The sequence below is a fragment of the Bos grunniens genome, chromosome 10, assembly GCF_055505025.1.
Source record: "Bos grunniens cultivar Pamir isolate PY7600 chromosome 10, Bosgru_T2T1.0, whole genome shotgun sequence".
In the NCBI taxonomy this organism is placed as follows: Eukaryota; Metazoa; Chordata; class Mammalia; order Artiodactyla; family Bovidae; genus Bos; species Bos grunniens.
The window spans coordinates 24,402,323-24,421,728 of NC_141174.1; the positions used below are offsets into that span (position 1 = coordinate 24,402,323).

Consider the following 19,406-nt stretch of genomic DNA (forward strand, 5'->3'; position numbering starts at 1 on the left):
AGCTTAATCAGTGTGAAGGGAGAAATAACTCTTCAAAAATATGAATAAAACTATTGTATTGTTTCTAGCTGGTAAATGCTATTTTCATTTTCTCTGCTTATATCTTTCAAATTCACTCCCTCCTCCTCCTGAATGTAGTTTTAGATTTATTAGTTTACATCATCATCGCTTAATTCCTGTCTACTCTATTCTTTCTTATTCTTTAAAAGCTGTTCCTATTTCTTCAGCTACTTGTTACTGTCTTGATTTTTCAACCCACATACCTTAAAGCAAGAGATCCTCCAACTGGTTTGGAGTTTTATCCCACATGTTTCTGAAGGATACTGGCTAATGCTTAGTGATCCAGAGCAAGTTAGGAACCTCTTTACACCTAGAGGGTTAGCAATGTTCACAGGTGCCACGGGTTATTACTGGAAGGCCTAAGGCAAAGGCAGAGGAGAAGAAAAACAGGGAGAATAAAGGGAGTGGGGAGGAAGGAATGGGAGTAAAGGAACACAGGGTGGAGAGAAGAGGTACAGGAAGTAGAGTGGTAGAGAGCCACAACAGCAGCCTCAAGGCTGCTCTTCACCAAAACACCGCCTAGGGTGGTTACAGCACAGAAAAGACTTAGACCATGCCTTTTCGTCCACTGAGAACCTTTGCTGCCTTAATCGTGATGTTGATCATAATTAACCAACCATTCCAACTTTGAAATGTAACCATTTCCACGATGGTTTTCTGTTATATGTTCCATATCTTAGAGAACTAGCAATACTTCACAGGAAAGAAATAATGTGAATTAGCTGCATGGCAGCCTGTCTGTTGAACCTTTTACACTGTGAGATGCCATTTTAAATGTCTCTGTGTGTTTGTGTACATGTGTGAAATAACTAAAAACACCACCACTTTAAAACAATAGATTATGATAGTCTAAACGGTAATTTTATATACACATTTCTTTGATAAGATTCTACAGTTGCAGAAAGGCTCTTTCATTGTTCATGTGGGCTAACTAAAAACACTAAAAGCAATAGTTTTATATTGAGCTTTATGTAAAAATCACAGAACAACATTCTGTTTTGGAATAATTCTGTCTCATATTATTTACCTCCTCACTTTCTCCTACTTTATATTACTGAGTATGTAAAAAAAAAAAAAAAAAGACTTTCTTGTCCCTTTGATGTTTCATCTGGTGTAGTTGTTTGTTCTACTCTGGAAGTAAGAATTCTTTTCCATTTCAGAACAATCCAATATGGCTACCAATTGAAAGTTCAGACAGAAGTTTTAGAGGGAATAACAAAGTAGAGTCAATGAGGCTATCAGAATACTAAAATAATTTCTTTCTGAACAATATTCATCTTAATAAACATTATAGAAGAAATGAACTTAGAAAACAAAGGAGGCAATGGGCATTTGTTATTTGTTTTCAGCTGTAATTTAGATAACATCATCGACTCAATGGACATGAACTTGAACAAAGTCGGGAGATAGTCGAGGACAGGGAAGCCTGGCATGTTGCAGTCCATGCGGTTGTAGAGTCATACACAACTTAGTGACTGGACAATGAAAACAACTAATTTAGTGAGATCAAGCTAAGTTAGGTGCATTTAAGACAGCTTCGTGGAAAGAATATACTAGGAGGAATTAACCTCTCCATTGTTTTGTGAGAATAACAGTTCAGATAATGTTATCCTTTTTTCAGAGATGGTTTAAGTAAATATGATTGATAATAATAGGTACTATTATTAAACATTAAAAACATTGAGAGCTTTTTTTTAATGCCAGATACTTTAAGACTTTCTACAGTCCCACTTAGTCCTCACAATAACCTGTTGGGATAAGTATGGTTATAATTATCACAGTTTTATAGACAAGAAAACCAAGGCTCAAAAAGTTGAACTGATGTGCTTAAAGTTACACAGATGGAACTGGTACAAGAGCCCAGATCACTTTCTTTGCTTAAGTCCATAACTTTAACCATTTGTTCTACTGTCTCCAACACAGAAAGATACTCCTAAGAGTTGGTGATGCAACATTGAGGGGATCAGTGAATATATTTAATCACAAGAAAGAGGAAAATATTTTAATGGTTAGATACAGTATAAAAAAAAATTAAAAATGAAGACAGTCAAGTAAGGGACTCCATAAATGATCATTAGAAAGGAACTGGCATTCTTAACAGCTCTGATAAACTGGCAAATGTTTTTAAACATTTCTTCAATGATGTCAGCCAATATAATATAACTGATATTAGTTTCTAAGCAATTCAGTTGCATTTTCATTTTGTGTTTTCTTAAACTGGACTTTAGGGAGGCAAATGATTTTGCTTTTGAGCTTTATGCCATCCCAGGCAATTCTGAAGGCGTGAACTGCTGGTACAATCTGGAGCTTTGGAGCTCTGAAATATAGGACCTTCTAGGGATTTAGAGGTTTCCTTCACACTTGCTTTCTATGAAGCTCTTACTGATGTTTGAATTTAAAGCAAAAGAAAAAAACTGGCCCACTTTATCCCATGGTGGGAGTTTGCCTGTCTTCCCTGGACCTATAGATGTTTTCCACTAGAAAACATTTGGAAAACTTCAGACTAAGACTGTCTGCTACCCGGTATATGTAGAGGCCCAAAGAATTATGGCACAATATCTTTATCAATCTCTACATAGTTATCTGTGAGTAAGAATTTTCAAGTAACTACAGTATTTTCTCTGAAGTTTTACTCAAGATTGTGCCAGAAAATATACAGGTGTAGGTTAATATTGTTATCTGTGTATGAATTTTGACAACAAAGGGGGAAACAGATGTAACAGTCATTAGGTACCTGGGCTGAGTCAAAAATCTAAAAACAGAACACTAAAAACAAAGCAAAACAAGCCAACAAACCCCCCAAAACCAATGTGAGTATGTTGATACTCAAGAAAACTGAAATATTTACCTCGGACAGCATAGCCATCTTTTACTGATGCTGGGAAAGGGGGTAGGTTGTCTTTTGCATATACATCTTGAGCAAGGACTCGCCCCATTCCATCTGTAAGAGAAAAAAAGGAAAATATGGATGTTGAGTGCAGTGGGTTAAATAGGTGGTCCTAAACAAGAAGGACATAAGTACTTGTCTGACAAGGCTTGTATAAGGGCTCAGTCAGACCTCCTTATTTCTATCCCAAGGAATAGGCGACAGAGGGAAGAGATGCCTCCTAGTGTCTGAAATGAAAGATTAGATCAATGAACAGTAACACTTGTAGGGGTTATTTGAATACGAGTAGCTACACAGTTATCAAAGATGTGTTCAAGTTGATGTGTCATAAACCCTTTAACAACTCAAAGATGATTTTCTTTAAAAAGTTCTTAAATAGTCATAGTCATTGACCCAGTAATTTCACTTCTAAGAAAATGGACAAGTCTTCCTGTATGTGTTTATTTAAGAGTTGCTTACATTAGTGAGAAATGGAAAGAAATGAAAAGATTAACAATACAGAAATTTAAACAGTGATGCATCCTTATGACAAAATATTATACAATATTTGTGTTTTATAAAGAATATTCACTGACACAAGAAAATTCTTATAATATGCATTTTAAAACATGTATAACTATACATGTAAAGTATAATCTTAACTATGTTAAGATATATGTGTATAGATCAATAGAAAAAGATGGGAAGGACATACATGAAAATAGAAAGTATTTGTTTACTGTAATATGTTAGAATTATGTATACTTTTATACCCTATTCTATACTTTTCTGAAAGTTTCCAAATTTTTACAATGATCACATGTAATTTTTATAATTTTTTTCTTTTAGAAAAGTAAAGAAAGGAGCTTCCTTAACATTCTATTTAACTTTAGCCAAAAATTTGACTTTATTAACTTAAAAAAGCAGTGACTAGAAGAAGAGCATCAGTAATGTATTGTGTGAAGTGACTATTCAAACCACTATTCATACTCTGGATGACAAGCATCTCTGGTGAGCTTCCAGGACTTTGATTTCATGCCAATAAGAATAAAAGTTTCAAGAGTCACGACCAATTACTTAAATCCTCTAGTCAGAATCTGCCCTTATTATTATCATTACTATTGCTATTCAATAAGTAATATAATAACGATGGCACCCCACTTCAGTACTCTTGCCTGGAAAATCCCATGGACGGAGGAACCTGGTAGGCTGCAGTCCATGGGGTCGCGAAGAGTTGGACACGACTGAGCAACTTCCCTTTCATTTTTCACTTTCATGCATTGGAGTAGGAAATGGCAACCCACTCCAGTGTTCTTGCCTGGAGAATCCCAGGGACAGAGAAGCCTGGTGGGCTGCCGTCTATGGAGTCGCACAGAGTCGGACACGACTGAAGCGACTTAGCAGCAGCAGCAGCAGCAGGTTGCTAAGAGTCGGATACGACTGAGCGACTTGGCTTTCACTTTTCACTTTCATGCACTGGAGAAGGAAATGGCAACCCACTCCAGCGTTCTTGCCTGGAGAATCCCAGGGACGGGGGAGCCTGGTGGGCTGCCATCTACGGGGTCGCACAGAGTCAGACACGACTGAAATGACTTAGCAGCAGAGAAGGAAGAAGAGGAGGGGAAAAAAAATCAAACTTCCCTCCACAGACTATAGGTAATACACAACTTGATTTACACATGTTTGTATAGGTTTAGAAAATTCTATTGTTTCCAGAGCTGGATAGATGAGTTTTTTTTTGGTCTGTCTTTTGTTTTTAGCTTTGTCATTCTTAGCTACTTTGGGTCCTCTGGTTTAAGGAACCTAGGACAAAGAAGTAAGTACAGACAGATTTAAATTTTGTACTCTGATCCACAGTGATAGTGATATTGACCCTTTTTAAGGAAGTGACACCTGAATTGGGAGAACTAGCTGTAGGTACCTTCAGGAGGTTGAAACTATTCTAGAGCTATCCTGAGCTATGGACCATACTTTGTAAGACCAGGGAAGTGGTGGGACTGGTGGGACTAGAGGACCTTGTTTGTATACACATATACAACATTAACTCCCAAATGAACCTGAAGCTATAAGGCAGCCTCTGGTAGTGGACCCTATGGCATCTGCTTAGGGTGAAAATAAACTATTTGGGTTAGCTCCTTATCTGAAACTATTCTATCCAGTGTGGTGAATGAAAATGGAAGTGTGACACCAGTACAGATCCCAAGAGAATAACTTTTCTGGGATTTGAATAACTCAGTAATAGTATTTAATAATCAAAGATAGCACCAGGGCTGAGTTTTCCTGGCAGCTGATCTAGTTTATCTAGTAAATGTTTATACAGCATTTTATAAATTACCAAGTAATATCACATATATAATTTCATTAATTCTTAAAAAAATCTAGTAAAGCATTATTATATTCATTTTAGAGGTGAATTAAGAGAAGTTTAAACAGGGTAACCTACCCAAGATCACATATTTTACAGATGGCTAAGACAGGGCCGAAATTTAGATCTTAGAACTTCAATCATTACTACAATGGCAATAGCTACATACCCTTCACACACTGCTCTTCCTCTGTTCTAACATTCAAAAAAGCGACACGGTGAGTCCTCAAAAAATTAAAGATAGAATTACTATATAATCCAGCAATTTCACTTCTAGGTACATATTCAAAAGAAGTAGTAGCAGAAACTTGAACAGGTATTTGTGTGCCTATTTTTATAGTGGCATTATTCACAATAGTCAAAAGTGGAAGTAACCCAAGTATCCACTGACAGATGAAGGGGTCAACAAAATGTGGTGCATACATATAGGAATATTATTCAGCCTTAAAAAGAAGGAAATTCTTACATATGTTATCCATACACATATGGATGAAACTTGAAGGGATTATGAAATAAGTGAAAATAGCTGAAACAAGCCAGCCACAAAAGGCCAAACATCATATGATTTCACTTTTTTGAGGTAATTAGAGTATTCAAAACTATAGTTATCAAAAAGTAGAATGGTGGTTGTCATGGGCTGGGAAAAGGGAAGAATAAGAAGTTATTTTTTTAACGAGTATGTAGTTTCAGCTTTGGGTGATGAAATAGTTTTGGAGATGGAAGGTAGTGACAGTTGCAGAACAACGTAAGTGTATTTAGTGCCACTGAACTGTACAGTTAAACATGATTAAAACGGCAAGTCTTATGTGTTACCACCGCCACAAAAAACTATAAAGAACAGCTGTCATCAACAGTTAGCACATGTATTTTTCCTCCCTAGGTCCTTGCCAGTAGCTCAAGAGAAGTGATACAATCTCATCAAGACTCTTTTTACTTCTGAACACTTAGTATGCTAAGTTTGAAAGCCTGTTGATACTGACAGTCTTAGCTACTGCAGCAGCTTAACATAAGTTAACTAAGGTCTCATTGATGGCCAATTTAGAGAAAAGCGTATCAGCTGGCTTGATTTCTCCCTTTAATACTTGAGTTACTCATATATCTTATTGTGCAATTCCATTCTGGATGGTTCCTAAGGTATAGGGTCTACTCAACCATAATTTGATGCAATTAGATTCTGGAAACTAAAGTAAAAATTCTGTTATGTAAGTTTCCAGTAATAATTGCCCCTCCTTACTCCCATTTTACCATACACATAAACACTAAAAAATAGCCTGCAAATTTGAGGAGAATCAAATAATAATGACAGATTGAGATGTACATATGACAAGGAATTAGTGTGTTTATTTAATTACTTATTGAAATATAGTTGCTGTAAATGTTATATCAATTACAAGCATAGAATATAGTGGTTTGCAACTTTTAAAGATTATGCTCCATTTATAGTTATTATAAAATATTGGCTATATCCCCTGTGTTGTACAACATATGCTTGTAGCTTATTTTATATCTAATAGCTTGTACTTCCTTACCCCTGTATTGCCCCTTCCTTCCTTCCTCTCCCTACTAGTAACCTCTAGTTTGTTCTCTACATCTGTGAGTCTGCTGCTTTTTTGTTATATTTACTGGTTTATTTTAGATTCCATGTATAAATGGTATCATACAGTATCTTTCTTGTCTGACTTATTTCACTTAGCATATATAGTGTGTGTTAGCTCTGTCATGTCCAACTCTTTGCATGGACTGTAGCCTCCCAAGCTCCTCTGCCTATGAAATTCTGCAGGCAAGAATACTGGAGCGGGTAGCCACTCCCTTCTCCATGGCATCTTCCTGACCCAGGGGTCTCCTGCATTGTAGGCCGATTCTTTACTGCCTGAGCCACTGCGAAAGCCCCTTCACTTAGCATAATATCCTCTAAGTCCATCCACATTGCTGCAAAAGGCAAAACTTCACACTTTTTTTATGGATGAGTAGCAAGCAGCCCATTGTGTGTGTGTGTGTGTGTGTGTGTGTGTAATGTCTTTATCCATTCATCTGTTGATGGACACTTAGACTGGTTCCATATTTTGGCAATTATAAATAATGTTGCCATGAACACTGGGATGCATTTATCTTTTTTCATTACTGTTTTTTATTTTTTGGATACATACCCAGGAGTGGAATTGCTGGGTTATATGGTAGTCCTATTTTTAGTTTTCTGTGAAACTTTCATACTGCTTTCTGCAGTGGCTGTACCAATTTACATTCTCACCAATGGTGTAGGTGGAGGTTCCCTGTTCTCTACATCCTATAAGTGAGTCATTTAAATGCCAAAATCTACCCAAGATTCACCAGGCTACAAAATAATACACAGATCCTATTTTAAGAATTCTGTAGTGCTAGCGTAAGGCTTGCCCAGCATCATTTGGAAAATGTTTATACTGAGATTGAGTTTTATTTCTGACAAGTGTCTAGTTTCTGATATAAAGAATGATTTGCTGCATCTTAAACACGGTGGGCTTTTTCTTATTTCTATGCCTTTGCAAATAATGTTGTCTTGGACAGGAATATTTTTTTCCTTCTCCTTTCCTGTGCCTAGAGAATCTCAGGTATCCCCTAAGTTTCAGCTCAGATATCATGTCTTTGGTCTTCTGCCTCTAAACAAGAAAACAAAGTTCATTGACTTATTTATTCATTCATCATCAAACACTGGGAACCTACTATATGCTAGACACTGCGGACAAAAATACTAGTAAGATCTGGCTGATTTCCTCAAGGAATTCACATGTAACAGTATATGTGAGAAAGGGGAATATGGAAAAATAAAAATATGACTACAAGATAGTATGGGCCGTGACAATATATCATCAGGGTAATATGGGAGGTATACAGAAAACATCAGCTCAGATCATGAACTCCTTACTGCAAAATTCAGGCTTAAATTGAAGAAAGTAGGGAAAACTACTAGGCCATTCAGGTATGACCTAAAACAAATCCCTTATGATTGGAGGTGACTAGACAGAGTGGATGGAGGTCCATAACAATATACAGGAGGCAGTGACCAAAACCATCCCAAAGAAAAAGAAATGTAAGAAGGCAAAGTGGTTGTCTGAGGGGGCTTTGCCAATAGCTGAGGAAGGAAGAGAAGTAGAAGACAAAGGAGAAAGGGAAAGATATACTCAGCTGAATGCAGAGTTTCAGAGAATAGCAAAGGAGAGATAAGAAGGCCTTCTTAAATGAACAATGCAAAGAAATAGAAGAAAACATTAAAATGGGTAAGATTAGAGATTTCTTCAAGAAAGTTGGATATCAAGGGAACATTTCATGCAAAGATGGGCATGATAGAGGACAGAAATGATAAAGATGTAACAGAAGCAGAAGAGACTAAGATGAGATGGCAAGAATACACAAAAGCTATGGCAAACCTAGACAGAGTATTAAAAAGCAGAGACATCACTTTGCCAACAAAGGTCCATATAGTCAAACCTATGGCTTTTCCAGTAGTTATGTACAGATTTAAGAGTTGGTCTGTTAAGAAGGCTGAGCGCCAAAGAATTGATGCTTTCAAATTGTGGTGCTCAAGAAACTCTTGAGAGTGCTTTGGGTAGCAAAGAGATCAAACCCCTCATTCTTAAAGGAAATTAATGCTGAATATTCACTGGTAGGATTGTTGCTGAGGCTCCAATACTTTAGCCACCTGATGTGAAGAGTCAACTCACTGGAAAAGACCCTGATGCTGGGAAAGATTGAAGACAAAAGAAGGGGGCAGCAGAGGATGAGATGCTTAGATAGCATTACCAACTCAAAAGACATGAATTTGAGCAAACTCTGGGAGATAGTGGAGGACAGAGGAGCCTGTTATGCTACAGTCCATGAGGTTGCAGAGTCTGACATGACTTAGTGACAACAATATTGGGAAAAAAACCACCTAATCAACAATTTGTGGAACATCAATAAAATATTCCTAGATGAGATGATACCTACACTGAGTTTTAAAGTTTTAAGTACAAACGAAGTAGGAGAAGAGTGGGGGGCATTTTCGACAACAGAAGCAATATCAAGGGAATTTAAACTTAATCTTATGAAAATGGGAATCCAATGAAGGATTTTAAGCAAAGTAATGACTTCAAGTTAACCTCCCAGCAGCATTTAAATCTCTTCAGAGATAATGGAACTTTTAAGGAATAGCACTTTTTAATAGAACTTTTAAGTGCCTAGTGACAAGATATAGAATGGTTTGGAGGGATTATACACAAATCTGTTATGGTACACTTTCCACATTACATTGGTTGTTTGTGAAGCTATTATATCTTGACTTCTTCATTAAGTTGTTAATTCCTTGTTTTCACAGCATAACTCACCCATCATTGTATCCCCAGTACCAAGCACAGTGCTTGGTACTTAAAAGGCACTCAGTGAGTGTTTGCTGAATGACTGAGTCAATGAATGAGTACATTAATGATTAGGACTAAGGAGGGAAATGTTGGATAAATAGAGAAGAGAATCATATCAATCAAATATTAATACAAACAACTTCACCCAAAGAATACATATAATAGAGAAGGACATCTTGCTAACTTTTACTTTCATTATTGCCCATTTAGACTCCTTTAAGCAAATCTTTTTGTATAATGGATGCTTACCTCCATGATTACAGCAATGACTTCCCCAAACCTGGACATTTTCCTTTTGCTATCAGTAAATGTCCATCATCTATTTCAAGACTTCATTAAAGATATAGGTTCTCCTTGATGCCCCTCTGAATACGACTCTGTATATTCAGTTAGTAGTATATCAGCAAGTACTTGCAAAATTGTGTGTAAGAGTTCTCAGGGTGATGAGTGTGAAAAGTGTGCATTTGGTTTCTTCAGTTTCTGAAGACACAGAACTGTATTTTTTCTTTCCTTCATGTCTAATCAAAACAATAAATACAGGTTATATTCAAAATAACTTTTAGCAGCCTAGACTTCCAGGAGTCTCTGCTATTATTTAAATTCTGTTCTTCTTAAAAGGGAAGGATAAACCCAAGAGAAATGAAAACATGTGCTGTGTTTAGTTGCTCATTTGTGTACAACTCTTTGCGAACCCATGGCCTATAGCTTGCTGGGCTCCTCTGTCCGTGGGGATTCTCTAGGCAAGAATTCTGGAGTGGGTTGCCATGCCCTCCTCCAGGGGATCTTCCCAACCCAGGGATCAAACCCAGGTCTCCCGCACTGCAGGAGGATTCTTTACCATATGAGCCACCAGGAAACCCCATGAATACTGGAGTGGGTAGCCAATCCCTTCTCCAGGGAATCTTCCTGACCCAGGAACTGAACCAGAGTCAATTGAAGGCGGATTCTTTACCAGCTGAGCTACCAGAGAAGCCCAATGAAAACATATGTCCAGGCAAAAACTTGTAAACAAATATTAATTGCAGCATTATTCATTCATACTCAAAAGATGGAAACAATCCAACAGTCCACCCCTTGATGAATGGATAAATAAAAGTGATGTATACTGGATTAGCCAAAAAGTTCATTCAGAAAAACCCAGGAAAGCTAGTGTTATGATTCCAGTCCAAGTCCAAAGGCCTGCAAACCAAGGGGGTTAATGGATAAAAACCCAATACATACAACGAAATATTATTTGGCCACAAGAAGGAGGGAGGTACTAACAGAAACCATAAAGCATTGCTGAAAGAAATTATAAAGAAGATACAAATAAATGGAAAGACATTCTTTGTTCAGGAATTTAAAAACATAATATTCTTAGAGCCCATGCAACTTAAAGTCACTTACAGATTCAATGTAATCTCATTAAAATGCAAACAGCATTTTTTTCAGAAACAGAAAACTGGATAGCCCCATTTGAAAGAATGAAGCTGGACTCTTATCTTCCACCATATACAAAACTTAACTCAAAAAGGATTAAAGACCTAAACGTAAAACCTGTAACTATGAGTGAGGTTTGGGAGGCTCCCCTGTTTGGAAGGATTCCACACGCTGTTGGGCAACTAAGGCCTTGCACCACAACTACTGAGCCCACGTGCTGCAAATACTGAAGCCCATGTGCCTAGAGCAACAAAAGCAGCTACCACAATGAGAAGCCCAAGCACTGCAATGAAGAGTAGCACCCACTTGCTGCAACTAGAGAAAGCCCATGCAAAGCAACGAAGACCTAGAGCAGCCAAAAAATAAATAAATAAATAGTAAAAAAAGGAATTGTACGCCATGATCAAGTGGGATTTACCCCAGGGATGCAAGGACTTTTCACTATCTGCATATCAATGTGATACATCAGTTAAGAAATTGAAAAATAAAAACCATATGATCCTCTCAACAGATGCAGAAAAAAGCTTTTGATAAATTTCACCATCCATTTATAATAAAAACTCTCCAGAAAGTGGGCATAGAGGGAACATACCTCAACATGATAAAGGCCATCAATGACAATCCCATAGCTAACATCATATTCAATGGTGAAAAATTGAAAGCATTTTCTCTACAATCAGGAATAAGACAAAGATGACCATTCTGGCTAGTTTTATTCAACATAGCCTTGGAAGTCAGAGCTATAGTACTCAGAAAAAAAAAGAGATAGAAGAAATCCAAATTGGGAAAAAAGTAAAACTGTCATTGTTTGCAGATGACATGATGCTATACATAGGAAATCCGAAAGATGCTTCTAGAAAATGATTAGAGTTCATCAGTAGATTCAGTATAGCTGCTGGATACAAAATTAATTAACAGAATTTTTTTGCATTTCTATATGCTAACAGTAAAAGATCAGAAAAAGAAATTAAGGAAACAATCTCATTTATCACTACATCAAAAAGAACAACAACAACAAAAAATGCCAAGGAATAAACCTAGCTAAGCAGGCAAGAGATCTATATTCTGAAAACTATAAGAAGCTTAAGAAAGAAATTAAAGATGATACAAACAAATGGAAGATATTAATATACTGCATTCTTGGACTGGAAGAATCAATATTGTTAAAATTATCATACTACCCAAGCAATCTATGGATTCAATGCTGCTAAGTCACTTCAGTTGTGTCCGACTCTGTGCGACCCCACAGACGGCAGCCCACCAGGCTCCGCCGTCCCTGGGATTCTCCAGGCAAGAACACTGGAGTGGGTTGCCATTTCCTTCTCCAATGCATGAAAGTGAAAAGTGAAAGGGAAGTCGCTCAGTCGTGTCTGACTCTTCACGACCCCACGGACTGCAGCCTATCAGGCTCCTGTGTCCATGGGATTTTCCAGGCAAGAGTACTGGAGTGGGGTGCCACTGCCTTCCCAATGACATTTTTCACACAACTAGAACAAAAAATTTTAAAATTTGTATGTAAACACAAAAGACTCTGAATAGCCAAAACAATCTTGAGAAAGAATGAAGCTAAAAGTTTAATCCACAATCCCTTACTTTAGACTGTACTACAAACCGGCAATAATCAAAATAGTATGGTACTGGCACAAAAACAGACTTACAGACCAATGGAATAGGACAGAAAGCCCCCAAACCCATGTACTTATGGTCTATTAATCTACCACAAAGGAGGCAAGGATATATAATGGAGAAAAGACAGTCTTTTCAATAAGTGGTATAGGGAAAACTAGACAGCCACATATAAAATAACAAAATTAGAATATTCTCTAACACCATATACATATACAAAAATTGGAGAAGGAACTGGCAACCCACTCCAGTATTCTTGCCTGGAGAATGCCATGGACAGAGGAGCTTGGAGGATTAGAGTCCATGGGGTCATAAAGAGTTAGACATGACTGAGTGACTAGCACACATACACAAAAATAAATTCAAAATAGATAAAAGACCTAAATGTAAGACTGGATATCATAAAACTCCTAGAGGAAAACATAGGCAGAACACTCTTTGTCAAAAGTCACAATATTTGGTGGTGGGGGGGGGGGGTCTGTCTTCTAGAGTAATGGACATAAAAAGAAAAATAAACAAATGGGACCTAATTATATTTAAAAGCTTTTACACAGTAAAGGTAAATCATAAACAAAACAAAAAGTCAACTTATGGACTGGGAGAAAATGTTTGCAAACAATGCTACTGACAAGGGATTAGTTTCCAAAACATACAAACGGCTCATACAGCTTTAATATATATAAACTGAACAACTCAATTAAAAAGTGGGAAGAAGACCTAAATACACATTTCTTCAAAGACATACAAATGGCCAACAGGCACATGAAATGATGCTCAATATCACTAATTATTAGAGAAGTGAATAGCAAAACTACAATGAGGCATCACCTCACGCCAGTCAGAATGGCCATCATTAAAAATCTACAAATAATAAATACTGTAAAGAATGTGGAGAGAAAGGAACCCTCCTAGACTGTTGGTGGAAATGTAAATTGGTGTAGCCACTGTGGAGAACAGTACAGAGGTTCCTTAAAAAGCTAAAGTAAGAGTTATATAATCCTGCAATTCCACTCCTGTGCATATATCCACATAAAACTAATTTGAAAAGACATGCACCCTAATGTTCACAGTCAAGACATGGAAGCAACCTAAATGTTCATCCACAGATAAATGGATAAAGAAATAGCGTGTGTGTGTGTGTGTGTGTGTGTGTGTGTGTGTGTGTGTGTATAAAGTGGAACAGTACTCAGCCTTAAAAAAGAATGAGATGATGCCATCTGCATCATTTGCAACATGAATGGACCTAGAGATTATCACTTAAGTGAAGTATGTCATTCAGAGAAAGAGATATACCATATAACATCACTTATAAAAATACTACTCTAAAATGATACAAATGAACTTATTTACAAAACCGAAATAAACTCAAAGACATAGAAAACAAATATATGATTACCAAAGAGGATAGCCGGTCGGGGGAGAGATAAATTAGGAGTTTGAGATTAATATATATACACTAACTACTATATATAAAATAGGTAATCAACAAAGAGTTACTATATAGCTCAGAAAATGCTACTCAATATCTTGTAATAAGCTATAATGGAAAAGAATCTGAAGAAGAACACACACACACATATATCTGAATATATATGTATACGTATAAAGAATCACTGTGCTGTGCACTTGAGACTAACAGAACATTGCATATTAACTAAAAGTAAAAAAAGCTTAAAACTGGGAAAGGATTTGAATAGATATTTCTCCAAAGATGATGTATGAACTGCTAATAAGTATATGAAAAGATGCTCAACACCACTAATTATCAGAAAAATGCAAATCAAAACTACAATGAGATATCACCTCACACCCATTAATTGGTTACTATCAAAAAATCAAGTGCGAATGTAGAATGAGAATGTAGAAAGACTGGAATTCTGACATAGTCTTGGTAGGACTGTAGAATAGTGTAACCAGTACGGAAAAGAGAAAAAATTTCCTCAGAAAATTAAAAATAGAAGTACCATTTAATCCATCAATCTCACTTCTCAGTATACATCCACAACAACTGAAAGCAGGGTCTTGAAGAGGTATGCGCACATCCACGTTCACAGTAGCGCTATTCATAATAGTCAAGATTGGAAGTGTTCCAAATGTCCATCAACAGATGAATGGATTAACAAACGTGGTGTGTATATATAAATACTATCACATGGCACAACGTGGATAGACCTTGAGGACATTAAGCTAAGTGAAATAAGCCAGCCATCAAAAGACAAATACTGCTGACTCAACTTATATACCGTATCTAAAGTAGTCAAATTCTTATAAATAGAAAGTAAAATGGTGGTTACCAGGGGCTGGGATGAGGAGGAAAAAGGGAATTGTTTAATGGGTAAAGAGTTTCAGATATCCTGTACGAGAAAATTTTGGAGATATGTTCACAACAATGTGAATGTACTTAATGCCACTTAACTGCAATGATAATTTGTTAATTTAATTAACTTAATGATGTTAAGATGATAAATTTTATGTTTTTTACTACAATAATTTTTAAAGAAGGAATGAGATACGGATACATGTTACAACATGGATAAACTTTGAAAATATTATGCTAGGTGGAAAACACCAGTAATAAAAGCCCACATATTATACAATCCCATTATGTGAATGTTCAGAATAGGTAAACCTATAGAGATAGAAGTAGTTTAGTGGTTGCTTAAGACTGGATGGTGGACTAGGGAGATAGGAGGAGGATGATAGCTAAAGACAGTGGAGATTCTTTTTGAAGTGATAATATGTTCTAAAACTGACGTGGTGATGGCTATACATATCTGTGAATAAACTAAAAACCTTTGAACTATATAATTTATGTGGGTGAATTATATGGTATGTGAATAGTATTTCAATAAAGCTGTTATTTTTTAAAGGGCAAGAATAAGAGACTTTTAAAAGAAGAATATTTCTGTCATTTTAACATATATAATTATATTAGAAGAGTCAAGAAAAGTCATATTTGAAGTACACATATACCATCTGGTCTTTATAGATCTTTGAAATATCTTAGAAAGAAAAATTAAACATTTCCTCTGGAAAGAAAGAACAGCTTCATGCTTAAGGTTATCAGCATAAATCTAATAACAGAAAATCGGCCAATTTTTATTTTGTACTCATGCTTAATATAAGGAATTCTATCTTTAAGGTAAATTAGATCTCTATTAGATTAGTTCTGCTTTTGGGGTTGATATCAAGTTAACTTACCAGCAGCATTTAAGTCTCTTCAAAGAGAAAAACAGGTATTAGCCCAAGTTTCTTTTTTCCCTAAAGGCCTAAGGCAAGGGAAAGGATTTGATGAGAAATATGCAATTGATTGGAAAATGGTAAGGGCTTCCAGTTAGCAGCAAATATAACAGAACTGAAGGATAAATGTAAATACACACCAGCAAGTATATCAATATCTATCAGTAGGATTCACGGATAAGGCAGTGACTAGCTCTTTCAAGCAGTCAATATTAGATTTCATTCAACGTCTCACCAGATGATTGATTTGGGAACTTACAGAGTATGTAGCAGTGCTGCAAAATACTTTATTACTTGGAGGTGTCTCTCTTGCTTACATTTAAATACTGTCATGGATCTTAAACCATCTCTTCTCTTTGCCCATAGGTGGAGCCGAAGTACTATTGTTGATAAACGTTGGGCGTGTGGTTTCAGAAAAGCAGCAGGCAGCAGTAGACTAGATATTAATAATATGACTGGTTAGGCACTCACGAAGACCCCTTGTGTGGGGGAGTTATTTTTACAGTTACACAATTGAGTAAAATTAACTCACTTAGAAAAAAATCAGACCTATAATGCTGGCTAAATCATCCCTATGTTACAAACAGGTAGACTAAGCTTCCTATTTCATACCTTCTTCTATGAATATTATTATATATTTTCACATACATACTTTTCTCTTTTAAAAACTATTATAAATGTATCTCATTTTAGGTCAGAAACAGGGAGAAGTATGTCTGCTGTGATCAGTATTCTAAGAAGGATACTTCACTGCCTTAAACTGAGTTCAGTAAAACTTAAAGATTCCATCTCTAGAACTGCTTAAGTCTTTTGTGGAAATACAAAGAACTCAGGTCAGAAATGCCAAAGTCTTTGGTTATAAAGTCTTAAAAAAAAAACCCCTAGAGCTTGTAAAATAATGCTCCTAAGAAAGCAGAAGCCTTTCTATTCAAACCTTAGTTTTTTCACTGTTAACTGAAAGACATTAGGGATAACAGGGAATTCTAGAATATTTTAATCTGCTTTACAGCAGCTGGTACTGCACTAAGTATGAATTTATAATGTATTCACATCATGTATTTTATAAGCAAAGATGAATCATAAGTGGTAGTGTGACAAATATTATCTCCACTGGTATTTCTCTTCCAAGAAACCAAAGGAAAGTATGTTTAATTAGTAGAGCACTTGCTCCTTAAAGGTCTTGCTTGCAGACAGGAGTTGAAAATAGTAGATATAATAAAGGACAGCTCAGAGACAGAAGAAAATTCACCTGTAGTCAAAACACATTAAAATAAACAGTAAACTTTGCATATACATGCACTTCTAGGTTCTTATTTTAGAAGGATAATTTTCATACTGATTTGAGACATACTCTGCTGTAATTAAAAATTACAAGACGCTTAACTCTTTGGAAGAAAAGTTATGACCAACCTAGACAGCATATTAAAAAGCAGAGACATAACTTTGCCAACAAAGGTCTGTCTACTCAAGGCTATGGTTTTTCCAGTAGTCATATATGGATGTGAGAGTTGGACTATAAAGAAAGCTGAGCACCAAAGAATTGATGCTTTTGAACTGTGGTGTTGGAGAAGACTCTTGAGAGTACATTGGACTGCAAGGAGTTCCAACCAGTCCATCCTAAAGGAAATCAGTCTTGAATATTCACTGGAAGGACTGATGTTGAAGCTGAAACTCCAATACTTTGGCCACCTGATGTGACAAACTGACTCATTTGAAAAGACTCTGATGCTGGGAAAGATTGAGGGCGGGAGGAGAAGGGGACGACAGAGGATGAGATGGTTGGATGGCATCACTGACTCAGTGGACATGAGTTTGAGTAAACTCTGGGAGCTGGTGATGGACAGGGAGGCTTGGCAAGCTGCAGTCCATGCGGTTGCAAAGAATTGGACACGACTGAGTGAACTGAACTGAAATAAACTACTGTAATGGAATGAACAGTGGACTAGGAGTAAAGAATCTTAGGTTCTAGCTGTTTTTAATCATAACAGATTTTCTAAGAACATTATTAACCTCTTTGGTCCTAAATTTCTTTGCCTTTAAAGTAAGAAAGACTACTTGATCTCCAAATCACTTTCTTTTTGTAAAATTATAAGTATTTCATATATTATACTGTTAACATTCCTGTGTTAAATCTGTAACACAGATTTACCCTATGTATATGACCTTGAGAGCATCACTTCCAAGCACTTCTGTATACATGATTTATTCTTAGTTTTCTTGGATTCTTGCTGAACCTTCACAGAGATATAATAAGTAATTTTAGAGATCTCACAGTGGCAAATGGCCTCAAAGATTCATGGATTCTGGATCTCTCTTAGGAAATGTGCACATCTCTCAATAGGCTTCTATAATTGTAGGTGTCAGTGTATTTGCAGAGGCAAAATATTTGGAATCCCCATCCACATACTTTTCCTATTTAGTGATTGATAGATGAAATTGGATAGTTAGAGGTGCATTCAGCTGAAATCAGAATGAACCAAGAAGGTTTGTTCATTAAAATGCAAACATCCCTGGAAAAGATAACAGCTACAGTGAGAATGAGTTTCTAATCTTTTTCTGGGGAGAAATCTCTTATCTTCAGTAAGAGAATTATAGGCCATATCTGACTCACAATTCAATTTATAGTGATTCACATTTAGATCACTCAACTTTTTATATGCATGTTGTTTATTAGAGCATTTATAACAGAGAATGATCAAATATGCCAGTCATTTCTATTATAAAACACATGAACAAAGTGCTGTGGGGACGTGGAGGAAGAAAACTTAACTCAGCTGGTGAAAGGGAGGAATGGACACCAGGAATGCCTTCATGGAGGAGAGCTTCTTAAAACTTACTCTTAAAAAACATGTACTGGGGAAATGGGGAGATGTTGGCCAAAGGGTTCAAACTTTCAATTATAAGATGAATAAGATCTGGGGATCTCACATAAAGCATGGTTAATAATGCTGTATTGTATACTTGAAATTTGCTCAAAGAGTAAATCTTAAGCATTCTTACCATACACATTCATACACAGTCGGTAACTATAAGGTGATGAATGTATTGATTAGCTTGATTGTGGTAATTATTTCACAACGTATATGTATATGTATATTCAACACAGTTGAATACCCTAAAGACATACACTTTTAACTTACTAATTATGCCTCAATTACGTCAGACCAAAAAAAAAAAAGAGTACATAGTGACCGAGCAGAGAAATAGGATAAAACTGTCATAAGCAAAAGGCAGTAGAGACAATGGCTTAGAGATAAGAGCATAAGAGGTAAGGAACAGCATGGCAAGTTCTGATGAGAAGGAACTGAAAAAGTAGGAAGAAACTAGATTACAAAGGGCCTTATATGACATATCAAGGAGTTCTCAATTTTATCTGGAGTTGTGCGGAATACTACTGAAGAGCTATATGCAGGAATGTTAATATTAAACTCGCCATTTGAACAGATTACTTTGGAATCAA

General features: G+C 36.3%; 1 protein-coding gene across 21 annotated transcripts in view; it reads right to left on the reverse strand.

The window, feature by feature from the left end:
- Positions 1 to 19,406, reverse strand: part of GPHN (gephyrin) — a 535,403-nt gene that overhangs the window by 85,458 nt on the left and 430,539 nt on the right. For all 21 annotated transcript variants that reach the window (XM_086320195.1, XM_086320194.1, XM_086320189.1 and 18 more), the window contains one exon: positions 2,909 to 3,001. In XM_086320195.1, coding sequence (XP_086176321.1) covers positions 2,909 to 3,001 — 93 coding nt within the window. The remainder of the gene's footprint in view (positions 1 to 2,908; positions 3,002 to 19,406) is intronic.